The following is a 17,207-nucleotide window of genomic DNA, read 5'->3' on the forward strand; positions in this document are numbered from 1 at the left end:
AAACTTTGTTTATTTTCTTTTTATTTGTGCTTCTATATTTATATCAGTGGGTATCAGAACTCAACGATTTTTTATTTTTTATATTGTTGTTTTTTATGTAGTTTTCATGAATTAATTATTCTTTGATTTTTTTCATAGTTATAAAAATTATGAGGATTGACAACAATATAATTAAATAAAAATTAGTGTGAAATCTAGTGTACTGTTTACAGTGGTAAAAACACCACGAAGGTTGACGATTGACAAAAAAAACCTACTGAAAATTAATACCCGTTTGTACATTTTTTGACTCCTGGGGGTATTGCTAAACATGGAAAACATTCAATTCAAGCAAAGGTCTTGCCATCTTGGCGCAGTCCCACCAGCAACATCTCAACGTTGACAGACACAAAAATAACGAAGTGATCAACATGGATGAATGGAACCAAACATTCAAAACAAGTGTAAACCAAACCTTCATTCGATTTGTTGGCATTGGCAGAAAGCTAAATCATCAATCCATTCGAGACTACTTGAATCTTAACTGGAAAGATTCGAGTGAAACGAGTGATGCAAATATCGAAAGCATTTCATCAGCAAATATGAAAGATGACAAACATTCATATACTTACTGAACATATCTATAGCACTCTCATGGGCTACCAAAACTTCATCATCTTATTGCATTAGGAAAACTGTTTCATAAAAATAATATGGCAAGTTCTCTCTTTTTGGGGAAGGGGCAAAAATACCATTACATCATATTAAGAAGTTAGAACACAAACTTTTCTTCCTCTGCCCCAACTGAGAACACGCTATCTTCCGTCTCTCCAAGAGCAGTGGCAGTTGAATCGCTTATGCCCAGCAGATGCTGCAGACGGGACAGTTTTTCTGGTGCTGCATTATTTTTCATGTAGATGGTGTACAAATCAGCTAGCTCCTCAGGCACCTCCCATGTCAATGTCTCAGAAGGCACGGCTTTATCACAAGCCAGCAAGTCATTAAGAGTGGAAACCTACAAAAGTGGTTAAAAAAGACCTCAGACCTCTTCCCCTCTAGGCATTATTAAAATTATTTAAATTGAAAATTAAAAAGTACATACCACTCCTTGTTGATTTCTCTGCCTTAGTAGCGCCACAGCCTGAATCAGTGAGTTTGACAGTCTACTCCGTGCAAGCTCATGGACAACCCCTTTAGCCTTCTCGGCATTAATGTTAAGATCTACTGGGATTTTCTCATAGACTTCCTCCTCATCAAACTCCCCAGTGCCAGATGAGAAAATTTCATCAACAGTTTTCTTGTACAGGTTTTCTCGCAACTTTTCAGATACCATGCTGTTGAAGTCAATACTTGCTTCCTTCAGCTCTCTTATCTGTTTCATATTGAGCCTCCCTCGATTGATAGCAGTTTCAAGAGCAGCTGCCATTTTTGTAGTTGTAATGTTCTTTATCACCTTCTGTGCATACTCGGGTGGCAAGCCAACTTGCTTCTGCAAGTCATTGAGCTGCTCTATCCTGGCTTTTGTCAATTGTCCATCAGCTAAAATTACCTCAGCTTGTTGTCTAAAAGCCTGCTCAGCTAGGCTCCTGTGGACTTCCACAATTTCCTTTACAGTCAAACCCAAAATTCCACCAAGCTGATTCAGCAGAAGGTATTCTGAATCATCCTTCTTCGTGGTGATTTGAGCACCAAACGGAATTCTGGTAACTTCCCCAGTTAGGCAGTAAAGTAGATATGTCTTGTAGAGGTCAGTCCTCTCTCTTTCAGAAAGGTCATCTTTAAGATTTATCTCAGCCTGGCCAGGCTTGCCCATCTTTGCAGCAACCTCCTCACTCGGTCTTATTTTCCTAAGTGTCTCAAGGGACTCCCATCCCTCTTCATCCCATTCGTCATCCTCTTCAATTTTCTTGTCTTCCACCTTACTAGGCTCTTCTGGTGGGGTATCAGAAGATTCCCCTTTTATGTCAGCCACCAGTTCAGTAACCACCAATGAATTGAAGGCAATCAATTTCCTTAGTGCTTTAGCACCCTCAGTACGGTTTTCAGCCATCCGTGCTTGCTTTACAAAGTTTAAGAAAATCCTTCGAACCTGCAACAAGGAAAAGTTTTTGAGCAAAAGGAAATGTGTTTAATTTAAGATTATGTTCTGTATTAACAATACACACTTGATAGTCAAAGTGTATACTCACCGCTTTGCCAGCAATGGACATGGCAGCCTCCCGTGTTAATCGTAAGCCATGAGCAGCCTTTTTAACAGCCTTCTTAACATCAGCATCATAGCCATCAACCCCTGATGCAATTGCATCTTTAACCACCTGAAAAACAATGGCATGCATCAGCAATGAATTGATTAATTTGAGCAACAATTCAACAATTAGCTTTTTGCAACTTAAACCCTAAAGTAGAAGTGTAACATCTCTTCATTTGAATTCAAACGGGAAATTCTATTTATACCCAAAATATCAAAGATAATTGAGCAAGAAGAGTCAGGACACCAGCAGGAAGTCAGCACGAGAAGACCCTAACCCTTAATGATATATGCATACAGTTTTAAAATGTGAATCCTCTAAGCAAGCAAAGAATAGAGAGATAAAAGAACAGTCAAAAACAAGAAACACGGCCCTCCGCACACTCCACACAACCCCATTAAATAAGTATAGACACTTCTAAGTCCCTGTTGACCTCCACAATCTAAAATACAGTTTGGACAAACCTAAACATGGTTCTCTTGAGGAGATTACGTGCTTTTATAATGTTCAAAACAGCCCTATCCCATAGTGTATAGATGTCTCCAAGTCCCCATTGACCTCTTTAATCCTAATTCAACTTGAAACCACCTAGAATTAGATAGAGGTGCATTGTTGCGAAGGAAACCAATTGAAACAGACTAGTTCTAGAAGCAGAGGCATAGAACACAAATCAATGAGACAGACTTGAGGAAAACTTTCATATTGTAACCAGAAATATTATAGAAAAAATGATTTTACCCTTTCAAATAAACTGCCACAGATATCAGAATGAGCTGCATCAATAGTTTGCTGGGGAATACAGAGCATGACTCTCAAACGAGTCAGCGCTTTAACATCCTCGTCACTCAACTCTCCATCAGCTGCACACTGCTGAAGCTTTTGCCTGTAAATTTCTGGAAATAAAGGAGCATTAGTTCCACTATGCATGAGAAAATCTGAACAGGCAAAAAAATAAATCCTCTAGATACTTGTAAAAGGTCTCAGGATGACATTTTAAAAACATTGATGTTAGCAATCAATTGATGTTAGTTACCTTCATGAATCTCAGTGGCTTTTTGTGGATCAAAGTGCAACTCCTCACAGAGATTTTGTAGGAAGGCTGCTTTGCTATCAGCAAATTCTAAATCACCACTTGAAACAGCCTGTGCAAGCCGTTTACGATATACCTTTGAAGTGATGTCAAGCGTAATTGATTCTGCCTCCCTTTTACCTAAGCCAAATATATTCTTCAATTGATTTAATGCAGCAAGCTACAAAAAAATATAAGAGGGTTATGACATAAGCAATGTACATAGAACGTGATGAAAGGTAAGGTATCAAGTACTAATAAGAACAAATTTATTTTACACACGTCAATAAAGTGTAAGGCAGCATTCATCACCTTATGTTCTTCCATCGAACCACCAGATAAAGCATCTGTAACATATGCCCTATAAAGAAGCTTCAAATCGTCTATCTTTCTTTCGCTGTCATACTCACCACCTAAGGCACAAACACTTTAGTACCAGCTCAAAACTGACATGTCAAAAACTTGATCTTGAAAAAACATGAAAGCAAGAGCTCCTCTAGGATCCAAACCTGATACAGAAACTGGACCAACTCCGCAGGCAAATGAAGCTGCATCCTCATGGTTCTTTAATGAAATAAGCTTGTTGTTGAATGCCAGTATCTTATCAAGCTCTTCCACAACTTTCACAACATCCTGGCTGTAAAACCTAATTTAATTATATGGTGCAAATAACATAACAGCTAGGCATATATGATACTGTTGAGCAAAAGTTCCAAAGCAATACAGATTCTTTGACATATCAAACATCAGGCCTTTTCTTTTCCAAATTAAAATAATAAAAATCTTGAAAAGACATTCATAAGCTGGAATTTAAGAAAAGTGGAAAAGATCATACACTGTTCTTGTCCTAGATTTCAGTCTATCAAGTGCTGCTGAAATATTTTTCTCAACCAGTTTTCTTGTGCGCTGCCTAAATAAGTCCTCTGCAAGCTGTCACAAACACAAGATGCCATGTATGAAAAATTATGAACCAAAACACAGACCACCAATGAGAAGTCGAGAAGAAGGAACCTCATCTGAAAGTCGACAAGAAATCTGTGTTTGTCTAAGGGTAACAAGCTGTTCCACATCAATATCTATTTGAAAGGGAAAAAAACACAAGCATGTTAGAAAGGGTAAAAAATGCAAAAGGAATTTTCAACTCATCCTTGATACGTATTATCAGTAGAATGATCATCTAAGCATTTTGTTATCAAAACAAAGCCAATGAAGAAGATTGTATACAGAGTAATAAAATATTTGTGCCTATGCATTCCAATCCCTCCTCCCCCATGGTCCAACCCCAGCCAGAGTTATAAACAAAATTTAAAAGGAAGTGAAATATCAATCCCCTGAAATTAAAAACTAGAGCAGTGGATAGTTGTATTGGCTAAATAATCAAATAGATATTGTTGATAACCAATGGCTTAGGATATCACCCATTACAGTGCACAAACATACCACACCTCAGTGATCGATAAAAGTTAAATGGGCAACCCTACCAAACCATGATACATAAAAGTTGACAATATATAAACAGCTTGGTGTTCACTAATCACAGCATTGCTTACCACTGAAATCAGCTAACACAAAATAAAAGAAACATTACAGACAATTTAAGTTAAATTTACCTTTTCCAACTGATTTTAGCTTTGAAGAATACAACCTCTGGGCATTATCACGAATAGCAATTTCAACCTGAGACAAACAAGAGGAATACATAATATCAATAAACTGGGAAGAATGAAAATAAAAAAGTAAACAATTAGAAGTTCAATGCATGTCAACTTTTGACAAAATATAAATAACAGGACAGAAGATATGCTACTGGTGGCAAGAACCTGAATATGTTATCTACAAAAAACAAGTGCACATAAACTAGAAATAGAAACAGTTGATAAAAAAAAATACCTGAGAATCGGTGACCTTGAAAACACGTTTCCAAGGTAAAAGAAAAGACGATGCTTCTCCAAAAACAAGAGTTGAAACATATATCAATTTCTGAAATGCCTGCACTGGAGAATCAGTAATAATGGTCAAGTTCCATATCTTCATTCAAAATTTTCACTAACCAATGTCTCCAGATCCAGAATTAAGATTCCAACAAGCAAAATTACAAATGACTTGCCCGACGCTGCTCTACATCTCCATCACGATCCCCGGTTTCAAGTCTTTGCCTGAAAATCCGCCTCCCAAGCTACCAACCAGTACACAAAATAGCAGTGTAAGGAAACATTTCTCAAATTCACTTCACATACAACCATTAGCATACTCATTCTTGCAAATGCATGCATCTAGTGAAGACAACAATACCTCCACATGCATGCTAGCAGCATCTGGGTCGTCAATGCCCAAAGCATTTTTAAAATTAATGATTGTTTCAACTTCATTCCCTTTAAGCTCTTCACCCCCAGGAGGAAGGACAGAGGACACAAACCTAAACCGAAATCAAGGTGAAATAACCAAAATGTTAGCAAAGAATGAAAACAAGCTCCAAAAGCAAAATCTTCAACAAAATTACTAAAAACAAATTCAACATCGATTCTAACTTACCGACTGTATAAATCACAAAGCTCCGCATTAAATGCCTCATCTTGCTTGCTCACACCATATCTGCAAAATTCAGCATTCACAAATAAATTTCAAAAACTAACAAAAGTAAAGCAAAACACACAACAACTCAAGTCTCTTAGCACAAAACACCAATACAATCATAAACCAATCCAAAAATAAACAACTTTCAACTCAAATTCACCCAAAAAAAAATCACACTGCACACATGATCTTAACTATAGCCAACATGCACAAAAACACATCAAAACATTAACCAAAAAGTTTTGCTAAAAAGCACCAACTTTTTGGCAAAAAAGCAATAAAAATCAAAACTTTAACAATCAAGCCAAAATAAAATTAAAGGTAACTAACTTTTTAGCAATGCCTTCAATCTCCTCTTTACTAACTTGAATGGGATCATCAAACCCAGAAACATAATTGTGCAAATTAATCGCCGCAACCTCCGGAACAGCCGAATTCAATGCATAAACAACCGCCCCACCAGCTGCCCCGGCCACAGCAGCACCGCCAAGTGCCAAATTCCGAGACCCGCCACCGAACTTAGTCCCTAAACCATACCCGGCAGCTAAAGCTCCAGCTAGGATTATCGCCGAGCTCGCCAATCTTAGCGTCGGCGAGAGATTACTCACTATAGGTTGAATACCTGTTAGCTCTCTCTTTCCTCCAAAAACATTATCGGGTTTTGATTCTAAGGTGACGGTGGAGGGGGTTTCGGCGGCGGAGCTGCGGGGGAAGGAGACGAGAAAACGGTGGCGTTTAGGGAGGGTTAGAGAGGAAGGAGTGAGCTTGAGAGGGATTGGGGAGAGGAAAGGAGTGGAAGGTGAAGAAGCGAGGAGAGAAGGGTTCATTTGATGGTGTTAACGGCGTCGTTTTGGAGGTTGAGAAGAGATAAAGGAGGCTTATAGGGTTTAACGAAGAGGGGGGAGGGGGGAGGATGAGGATAGAGAGGGGCGAGCAGGGTGGAAACAAGAAGATAAAGCTGTGTGCATAGTACTGAGTAAATTGTTTATTTAGTCCCTAATTTTGATATAAATTATATCTTAGTCCTTCAAGTTTGTAAAACTATATATCTTAATCCTTTTCCTTTTAGAAAATTGATTGTTTTTTTCTTTAAAAGTTTCAACATGTAGGTTATTTTCTAATACATTAAATTTTCAAATATTATATATAGTCATTAGGGATTAAGAAAATACCAACATTGTTTTGGTTTATACGGGTTTAACTTAAATTTTTTTTAATTAATATTTTTTAATTTTATATTTTAATATTGGGTTTATTAGAAATTAAACTTCATGATTTTTTTTATTTGTTTTCTATAGGTTATATTGATCATATAACTCGAGTTGCAGGTTTGGCAGGTAAACCCTGTTGAGTTGAGTTTTTTTTATCTTTTTTTAATTAGCATTTTTTCAATTTCATCCTTTAATATTGAGTTGATTATGAATTAAGTTTAATGATTTGCTTTAGTTTGCTTTCTATGAGGTTATCTTAATCTTATAACTATTGTCACGTGTTTTATAGGTTAACCCGATTAGACTCAGGTCATTTTATTGTGTTCTATTTTTAAATTGATTTTTTTCAATTTCAGCCTTCAAAAATGAGTTAATTAAAAATTAGATTTTATAATTTGTTTTGATTTACTTCTCATAAGGTTATCACAATCTCATGATTTTAGTCGCAGGTTTAATAGTTTAACCCAAGTTGACTTGGGTCAATTATTTATTTATTTTTTATAAGATTATCTTGATCTTATGACTCGGTCACAAGTATGATAGGTTAACTCAAGTTAAATTTTTTTGTTATTTTTTTATTTCATTCTTCAACATTTGGTTGATTTGGAATTAAACTTCATAATTTTTTTTGTTTTACCTTTTATAAAGTTACCCTAGTCTTATTATCCGGGTCACGGGTTAGGTGAGTTAATTCGAGTTGACTCAAATTATTTTTTTTTATTTTTTTTAATTTCATCATTCAACATTGGGATTGATTATCTCGAGTCACAAATTAACTCGAATGTTTTTTTTAATTTAATTTTTTCTCAATTCCATCTTTCAATATATAGCTGATTTGAAATTAGGCTTCATATTTTATTTTTTATTTTTGCTTTTTATAAGATTATCTCGGTCTCATTATCTAGGTCATGGGTTTGGCTGGTTAATCCGGGTTGACTCGAGTATTTTTTTTTCTTTTTTTTTCATTGATATTTTTTTTTCAATTTCATCTTTCAACATTGGATTGATTATAAATTGAGTTTCATAAGTTGTTTTGATTTGCTTTCTAAGGAGTTATCTTAGTTACATGACCCGAGTTGTAGATTTAGCAAATTAACTGAGTTGCAAGTTATTTGTTTTTTGGTCTTTTTTTTTAATTTTATCCTTTAGGGTTTAATCGGGAATTAGGTTTTATATTTGGTTTTGATTTGTTTTCTTTAGAGTTATCTCACTCTTATAATCCAGGTCATAGATTTAACAGGTTGACCCAAGTTGAATTGGGTCGATCTAATATGTTTCTATCTAAATATTTTTTTTCAAAAGCATGTCTTCTTGAATTATTTTTAGTCAAACTTTATTTTTAATGATTTTTCGGGTTATCTTTGGATCCGTCAAGTTGATCAAGTCAATTCTCATACGATTTAAATTTTTTTCTTCTAGAAAACTTGTTAGTAATAATACCTTGATATTTTTTTATATTAAAAAAATTAATTTAACTCACAGTATAGTGTGAACAATGATCTAGATATACACTAGAGAATAATGGGAAAATTATTTTGACCTACCCGATAAGTGTGGTAATCCTTTGCCATTATTTTTTTTTTAAATTTCATTTTATATCTTTCTATTTATATATTTAATAATAATTTACATATTGAGTCAAGCATTAGCAAAGTTAATGAAAAAAATATAAAATATAATAAAAATATCATTATAATTGATTTAATATCCAAATTATCCTTATAATTTAAGTATTTTCTTCTCTTTACTTCCATTGTTTTCCCAAATCATAATCCAGAAACCATAATCTTCGATCCTAAATCAAAACTTAGGGATATGCAATCTCTAAACTGCACGAATAATTGGTTTCCAAATCATTTGCAGGTGATTATAAGGGAAAAAGTATTTGACTAAAATCAACACCATCGATTAAACCACCACCAATAGCCACTTCAAAAACCACCATCTTAATCATAGGTATACAACCCTTCATTTTCACTATCATATGTACCAAATTAATCTGCTATACATTGTATTAAAGTGAGAAATCTATTAGAAGTAGCCCATATAAATTATTATACCAGAGATAAAAGAAAATATAAGCTCTTTGAGTTAGAGAAAAAAAAAAGAAACTCGCCACTAATACCGGTGAATTTGTCGAGACACAATTAAGTGTGGTGAAATTAGAATAAATCTTACATAGGCAATCTAACAACAATGACACAAGTAAAGGCAAATTGGAGGTTTTATATTATGTCATGGAATTGACACAAAATATGCTTGCTTCTATGAAAGTTAAAAACGAGTTGTTTCTTACATTTTTAGGGTTTTGTTTCTTTCTTTCCCTGCAAAAATGGTTTATTAAAGAGGAAAGTTGGAGGGTCAGGTCTTGTGATGATTCGAGAGGGAAAAGCGATAAATCTACTATGTTGTTGTTGAAAAAGGATGATGATGGTAGTGATTTAATTAATTATGTTGATTTTCAGTCTAATATTTTTATTTTTCTATTGTTTAGATGATGTTTTGAAGGAGAAAAGAAAAAGAAAAAGAAAAAGAAAAAGAAAAAGAGAGATGGTTATTATAAAGAGAGAAAAGAGGAGATAAGATGTTTAGGGATAAAAAAGATATGAAAAGAGAGGAGGAAAGGGAGAAGAGAAAAAATATTTCCAACATATCAGACTTCGATAGCATATCAAGGTCTTTGAGGTGTGTATCATTCATTATCTTTGATTTCATCTCTCTTTCTCGTGGCTCTTATGATTTTGTTCTTCTTGTTAGTTGATGAAATTTCTCTTGCTGGCACACATTTGAATCACTTTCTTCTAAAGAACTTCGTGTGGGAGTTTCATAAAGGAGAAGACAAAAGTTTTGAATTTTGCTTAATTCATTCAAACTGTAGAACACAATATATATACAAGATACAGAGTGCTAAGTATGGAAGGCTTATAAAGGAAAGAATAGAAACCGAATCCCTGATTCTAGCTGATCCCTGATTCTAGCTATAGTAATAGGAAAAATACAAGAAACCGATCCTAGCTTTACAGTGACTAATTCTTGATTGTAGCTTGCAGTGATTATTGATTTATACTGTCATGAATCCTGCCGTTGCATGAGTTGATCATGCAATAATAATTCACATGATCTTCCTTGATGCTGTCATGAATCCTGCAATAATAGCTTACATGAGGCGACAATGTGGTTTTCCTTGATACGCCCCCGCAAGAATGGGCCCCCATCGGTTAGACCGATCTTGTGCTTGAGAAAATCTGTGCGCTGCTTGGAGAGTGGTTTGGTAGGTAGGTCTGCAAGTTGATCATTCTGTGAACATGGCGAACAGTAAGAGAATTTTTCTGAACAAGGTCCCGAACAAAGTGTAAGTTAATTTGGATGTGCTTCATGCGTGAGTGCTGAACAGGATTGAAGTTGAGATTGGTTGCACCAAGATTGTCACATAAGAGCAATGAAGGCTGAAGAAGAGAAAACTTTATTTCAGTAAAGAGTGATAGAATCCACATAGACTCAGAAGCAACGGTAGCAAGCGCACGATATTCAGCCTCTGTAGATGATCGTGCAATTGCACGCTGTTTTTTGGAACTCCAAGAGAGGAGATTTGAACCGAGCATAATGAGATAAGCTGAAGTAGAGCTGCGATTATCCAAATTGCCAGCCCAATCCACGTCTGAGTAACATGTAAGCGGAGGGTTAACATTTTTCTGAATTGAGATGCCATGGAAAATTGTATTCTTCAGATAACGCAACAACCGCTTCGTGGCAGTCCAATGAATTGTAGAAGGGCAGTGCATGAACTGTGACAATTTGTTGACTGCAAAGCTGATGTTGAGTCGAGTGAGTGAAAGATATTGCAATGCTCTAATTACCTTGCGATATTCAGTAGGATTGACAGCAGCTGAGCCATCATTTAATTTCAGAGAGACCGAAGTTGACAGTGGAGTGGTGACATCTTTTGCTCCATCCATGCAAGTTCTGGCAAGAAGATCCCTGATGTATTTATGCTGAGTGAGGAATAACCCATTTTGCCTGGGAATAACTTCAATGCCAAGGAAGAAATGCAAGGGTCTCAAGTCTTTAAGAGAGAACTTCCTGCCAAGCTGGTGTATAACACTTGCAGCAAAATGAGAGTTATTGCTGGTGATAATTAAATCGTCAACATACACCAGAAAGTAAGCAGTAGTGGACGCAACAGTATAGACAAATAATGAAGAATCAGACTTGGTATTGACAAAACCAAATTCCAGAAGAGCTTGTTTAAGTGCAGTATACCAAGCACGTGGTGCTTGTTTAAGGCCATAGATTGCCTTCTTAAGACAACAAACAGAATATGGTGAAGATTGGTCCCGAAACCCAGGAGGCTGAGACATGTATACTTCTTCTGTGAGATTGCCATGGAAAAATGCATTCTTTACGTCTAACTGATGGAGAGGCCATCCATGCATCACAACAACTAATAAAATAGTGCGAATAGTCACTGGTTTTACTACAGGACTAAAAGTCTGAGTATAATCCAAATCGGGTCTTGGTTGAAACCTTTGGCCACTAGTCTGGCTTTAAATCTGTCAATTGAGCAGTTAGCAAGCCTTTTAACCCGAAATACCCACTTGCATCTAATAATGTTGCATCCCTTGAGAGGTGGTACCAGATGCCATGTATCATGGCGCATAAGAGCTGTAAGCTCTGAGGACATTGCAGCACGCCACTAAGGGTCAGTTAAGGCCTGAGTCACCGATGTAGGTTCCAAAGATGGAGGTAATGGATGTTTGGTAACCATGAACAAGCTTTTAGGCTTATAGATGTTGTTCATAGATCGAGTGACCATATGATGGGGACGAGGTTCAGCAGTAGGAAGTACCACAGGTGCATGACTAACAATTAAATTTTCAGAGAAAGTTTCAGTTTGAGCAGGAGAACGTACCTGTGAGGGAACTGACAAGTTTCAGTTTGAGCAGGAGAACGTACCTGTGAGGGAACTGACGTTGGAGGTTAAGCTACCAAAGGTGATGAAGGAGCAGCGGTACCCAGTGCAGAAGCAATTGATGCTGATGGTTGTGCAGGATATAACAATGGCAGACTTATGGCAACCGGGTGAGAAGAACCGAGAGCACTGGTTGCAAATTGAGATTTTACAAAAGAACAAGTATTAGTTTGAGCCATGGGAAAGACAGTCTCATCAAAGAGCACATGTCTGGAGTGATATACTTTTCTGCTGAGAAGATCTAGACACAAATAAGCATTTTGGGTTAAAGAGTAACCCACGAAGACACATGACACGGCTTTGGTTTGAAGTTTATGTGTATTGTAGGGTCTGGTCAAAGGATAGCAAAGACACCTAAACTGCTTTAGTTTCATGTAGTTGGGATTTTGATGGAAAAGAAATTCGAAGGGTGTTTTGTTATTCAGAGTTGAGGTTGGCATACGATTGATCAAATATGTTGCAGCTTGAAATGCATAAGGCCAATAGGAAAGAGGCATTTGGGCACCGGTGAGAAGAGTAAGACCTGTTTCAACAAGGTGTCGATGTCGTCTTTCAGATATTCCATTTTGTTGTGAGGTGTGGGGAGCAGTGGTATAATGACCAATGCCATGAACAGATAAATAATTTTTAAGAGCAATGTATTCACCTCCATTGTTAGAATATAGACTTTTGATTTTGGTGTTGAACATGTTTTCCACAAGATTTCGAAATTGAGGAAAGATAGTGTGAACACATGATTTATGGGACATAGGATAAAGCCATATATATTTAGTATAGTGGTCAACAAAAATAATGTAATATTTTGAACCATCAATACCAGTGTCATGAGCCGGACCCCAAACATCAGTATAAATGTATTCGAGGGGTATTGTACTAACAAAACCATGAGATTGAAATGTTTGTTGATGGGTTTTATTGTGAGAACATGAGACACAAAGAGATGAATTTTCTTTTGTTTTTCTGACAGGTAAGGAAAAAGTACGGATAAGATGTTGAGCAATTTTGGAAGATGGATGACCAAGTCGTTTGTGCCATCCATCTGTTGTTGTGCGTTCATGAACATAAGCAATAGCAGGTTTGGAAGCCATAGTGATTATTTCCAGCAAAGGGTACATACCATCCTCACATGCACCTTTTAGTAGTGTCACCCCCGTGATTCGATCCTTCACAAGAAAATAAGAGGGATGAAACTCAAGATAGACATTATTTTGTTTGGTAAAGTGATGAACATAAATTAATTTTTTTTTTTAATTTCAGGAACACATAGAGTGTCTTTCAAATGAAAAATACGGTTGGGAGAGATGAACGATAATGACCCAGTATGAGATACTTGCAAACTTGATCCATCACCAAGCACTACTTCATCTGTACCATCATATTCAGAATGAATAGATAGATTTGAAAGATTAGTCGTCATATTGTGAGAGGCTGCCGAATCCACTAGCCATTTCGAATCCTTGCTTTTAGAGGATGCAGCACAATTTGCAGAAAAATCAGATGAATTGTTTTTGGAACAGGTTTTAGCCGTGTGACCCAACTAATCACATAGCTGACACTTAGGTTTATATTTGCGAAAACCTGAATTGTATGTGTTTCGTTTGGTGCTGTCACGGTTTTTAGAGTAAAAACGCTGTCCATTATTTCCAGCAGGGAAGTGCCTTCGTTGAGTAAAATTTGCTGTTGAAACTAGCGGCTGCATGGTTTGTTGTTCCAACCAACGAAGATAACTTTCATGGCCAATTAACAAATCATGTAGCTCCTCAAACCGAATGGGATGTTCTCTGGCTCGTATTGGTGCAGCAATTTCCCTAAAGTCTGGACCCAGTCTATTTAAAACATAAAGAGTCAGATCATTATCAGTAACAGGATGATCAATCCTGGCAAGTTCATCAGCTGTAAGTTTAATCGCCTGGAGAAATTCAGTGACAGTCCTACTGCCACGATGATTGAGGGTGAGATCCTCCTTCAACTGCATCGCACGGGTGCGTGATTTTCCTGCATACAAACGTGTTAGTTTGTTCCAAGCTTCATATGAGGTTTTGCAAGAAGCAAGCAGAGGTGTGATGGTGGTGGATGTTGAGGCTAGCAGTGCATGAAGAATCAATTTATCTTGCCGAATCCAGCGAGAGTTTGCAACTTTAGAGACAACAGAGTTTTCAGTATCAATTGCAGGACACTGGAGATCACAAGTAACAAAATTCATGAGATCATAGCCAATAAGTAAGGCTTCAAACTGTGCTCTCCATTGTGGAAAGGTGGAGGCTGTAAGTTTTTCATTGATGGTAGTAGCAGAATTGATAGTGATGATTTGGTCAGGGGTTGAATTGATGGATGCGGAAGAAGAAATGTTGAAGATTTAGGAACGATACTCGTTAGAGATTGAAACGCTCTGATACCATAAAGGAGAAGACAAAAGTTTTGAATTTTGCTTTATTCATTCAAATTGCAGAACGTATATACAAGATACAGAATGCTAAGTATGGAAGACTTATAAAGGAAAGAATAGAAACCAAATCCCTAATTCTAGCTGATCCCTGATTCTAGCTATAGTAATAGGAAAAATACAAGAAACCGATCCTAGCTTTACAATGATTAATTCTTGATTGTAGCTTGCAATAATTATTGATTTATACTGTCATGAATCCTGCTGTTGCATGAGTTGATCATGCAATAATAATTCACGTGATCTTCCTTCATGCGGTCATGAATCCTGCAATAATAGCTTACATGAGGTGGCAGTGTGGTTTTCCTTGATATTTCAGTACTCTAGACACTACTTTGTTGGCTTTGCTATTTATTTTGATTCCAGTAGTGTGCATGGAAATGTTGGCATAGCAATCATACATGGTATGGTTCTTTCATATGGTGTTTTACGATTTTGGATGGTGTTCGAGGTTACGAATTGCTGTGCGGGAGACAATTGTGATTATAGGTGTGATTGATTCGGAAGATTTATACCCTCTTCTCAGAGCTATATATGTTGAAACATTCTTTTCTGTCATTTCATTGCATGTAAATGCCATGCAGTTCAGAAGAGCCTAAGATCAAGATAGTATCGTCCATATAAATTATGCCTGAGTTCATTTTTTATGTTGTTAATTGCGGTTGTGATTCGAATGCAATTTGTAGGGAGACCATGCTTTTCATTATTATACAGTACTAAGGTCCGAGTATCAGAGAAAATTCCCCGCAAAAAATGGCCGCGTGTCAAAGTGAGCAAGATTATCTGGTGGAACATCAGCTTCTGGATCCGAGGAAAGTAGTGAAAGTGACGATGAAGAAAATTTGGGAATTGATGGAATGAGTTCATTGGATCATGTGAAACTGAGCCAGAACTTTATGGAATCCAGCATTTTTTTTTATCTGAATGGGGATATTTTGAAGGACCGAAAAGCTCGAATATAGCTCTTCAAGATGGCTACATGAACCTGATGAGACTGCCAGAACAGGTGCTTATGTCATCCAGTTTCAGATTTTGAAGCTTGGTTGAGCTTAGCTGTACTTGAAGAAATTCCAGGAAACCCCCAAGGAACCCATTATGCTCATCTCAATTTCATAATTCACCATTACTTAACATGGAGCATTTCATCTCAGTGTTTCATACCAGATTGATACACTATAGAGTTGAATCTGATTTGCAATATAGTTCAGGGACTGTTATCTATCTTATTAATGCACACAACCATTCAGACCTTATCCTTTTCTTGTCCATCCTAGCATTTTTATTTTTCTAATGTATACAATACAGAATGGTTGATTCCATGCTTTCTTGAAATTTTTACACCTATAACATCTCTGCTTCTTCGTTGAAGAGGAAATTTAAGAAAACAAAGCTTATTGTTATCTCTCGACATTCACTGATGTTTCACATATTCTATAACATAATTGTTATCTGCAAAATGGTCGGGACAGCTGTGCTGAATATTAAACTCAATCTAGATGGTCAAGGAAGGCAACCACCAGCTGCCACTGACCAGCCGCCAGCCGCCTTCACACCACCGTCCACAGCCGCCTTCACACTTGGAAAGGTTGAATTATCTTGTTTTGAATTCGTGTATAAATAGCAAGCTGAGCTTATGCTATTATGTGTGGGAGAGTAGAGAGAATAGAGAGAAACACTAGAGAGAAAGAGAGGGTGTGTATTTGTAAGCTTTTTGTGTTTGTAAGCTTGTGTTCTTGTAATAAAACTTTGTGTTTTATCCCCTCTGAGTGTTTCAAAGCCACCACCAGTGGTTCCTCCCACCAACAATTGGTATCAGAGCCCCGTTCGTCAGAAAACAGAAGTATTTTCTGGGATAGCTGAATTTTCAAAGTTGTAAAAAACAAGTTTTGATCATTCCACCGTGTAGAGCTCATCCATACGAACTCACTGCCGCAAAAATCAGCTCAATCGGACACCGGGGTGATCCACACGCGCCTCCTGAAGTTCCGGTAACTGTAGCCCAGTCGCACCCACGCGCGCCAGAGGAAGAAGACGAGTGACGTCCACGCGCGCCATATTTGAGCCGTTTAAGCCGCACAGAGCCAAGCCTCCAGCCGAGCCGAAGAATATTCCCTTTTCAAGCCGAGCCGTTATTAGCCGAAGCCGAGCCGATAGAATATTCCAAAGAATATTCCCGGTTCAACCCAGCGAACCGCCCGACGCCCAGAATTGGTTTTTGGACCGGTTCACCCATTGTCTGACCTGATTTCTACAAAGTCAGACCGGTTCCCGACTATTTCGACCATTCCGGATCGATCTACAGTGTCCGTTTTGCCAAATTCAACTCCCAGAAGGAGATATAGTCATTAAAAGAGCAAAATGACTACAGAAAGTACACAAACACTCATCCCGAAGCTGACCAAAGACAACTATGATAGTTGGTGCATCAGATTAAAGGCATTCCTTGGTTCACAAGAGTGTTTGGAGATTGTACACTATGGTTATGATGAACCAGAGTCCAAAGAAGAAGAAGATGCTTTACAAGAGGCACAGAAGCAAGCCCTGAAAGTCAACAGAAAGAAGGACAACAAAGCAAAGACCATCATCTACCAAGGTCTTGATGAAGATACATTCGAGATCATAGCTTCCGCTGAAACATCAAAAGACATATGGGAGGCTCTCCAACAAAAATACAAAGGTGCCGACAGAATCAAGAAGATTCGTCTTCAATCTT

General features: G+C 37.2%; 1 protein-coding gene across 1 annotated transcript; it reads right to left on the bottom strand.

Moving 5' to 3' along the window:
• Positions 1–639: 639 nt before the first annotated feature.
• On the bottom strand, positions 640–6,825 carry LOC133668343 (protein TIC110, chloroplastic-like). Its single transcript, XM_062088121.1, has 15 exons — positions 6,202–6,825; positions 5,830–5,889; positions 5,590–5,713; positions 5,410–5,473; positions 5,188–5,291; positions 4,908–4,974; positions 4,309–4,373; positions 4,133–4,227; positions 3,807–3,934; positions 3,610–3,710; positions 3,262–3,478; positions 2,967–3,121; positions 2,169–2,294; positions 1,082–2,068; positions 640–994 (listed from the first exon to the last, which is right to left on the bottom strand). The coding sequence occupies exons 1-15, from the start codon at positions 6,696–6,698 to the stop codon at positions 752–754; spliced, it is 3,033 nt and encodes a 1,010-aa protein (XP_061944105.1). The 5' UTR covers positions 6,699–6,825; the 3' UTR covers positions 640–751.
• Between the last annotated feature and the right edge of the window lie 10,382 nt (positions 6,826–17,207).

The sequence above is a fragment of the Populus nigra genome, chromosome 11 (assembly GCF_951802175.1).
Source record: "Populus nigra chromosome 11, ddPopNigr1.1, whole genome shotgun sequence".
NCBI lineage: Eukaryota > Viridiplantae > Streptophyta > Magnoliopsida > Malpighiales > Salicaceae > Populus > Populus nigra.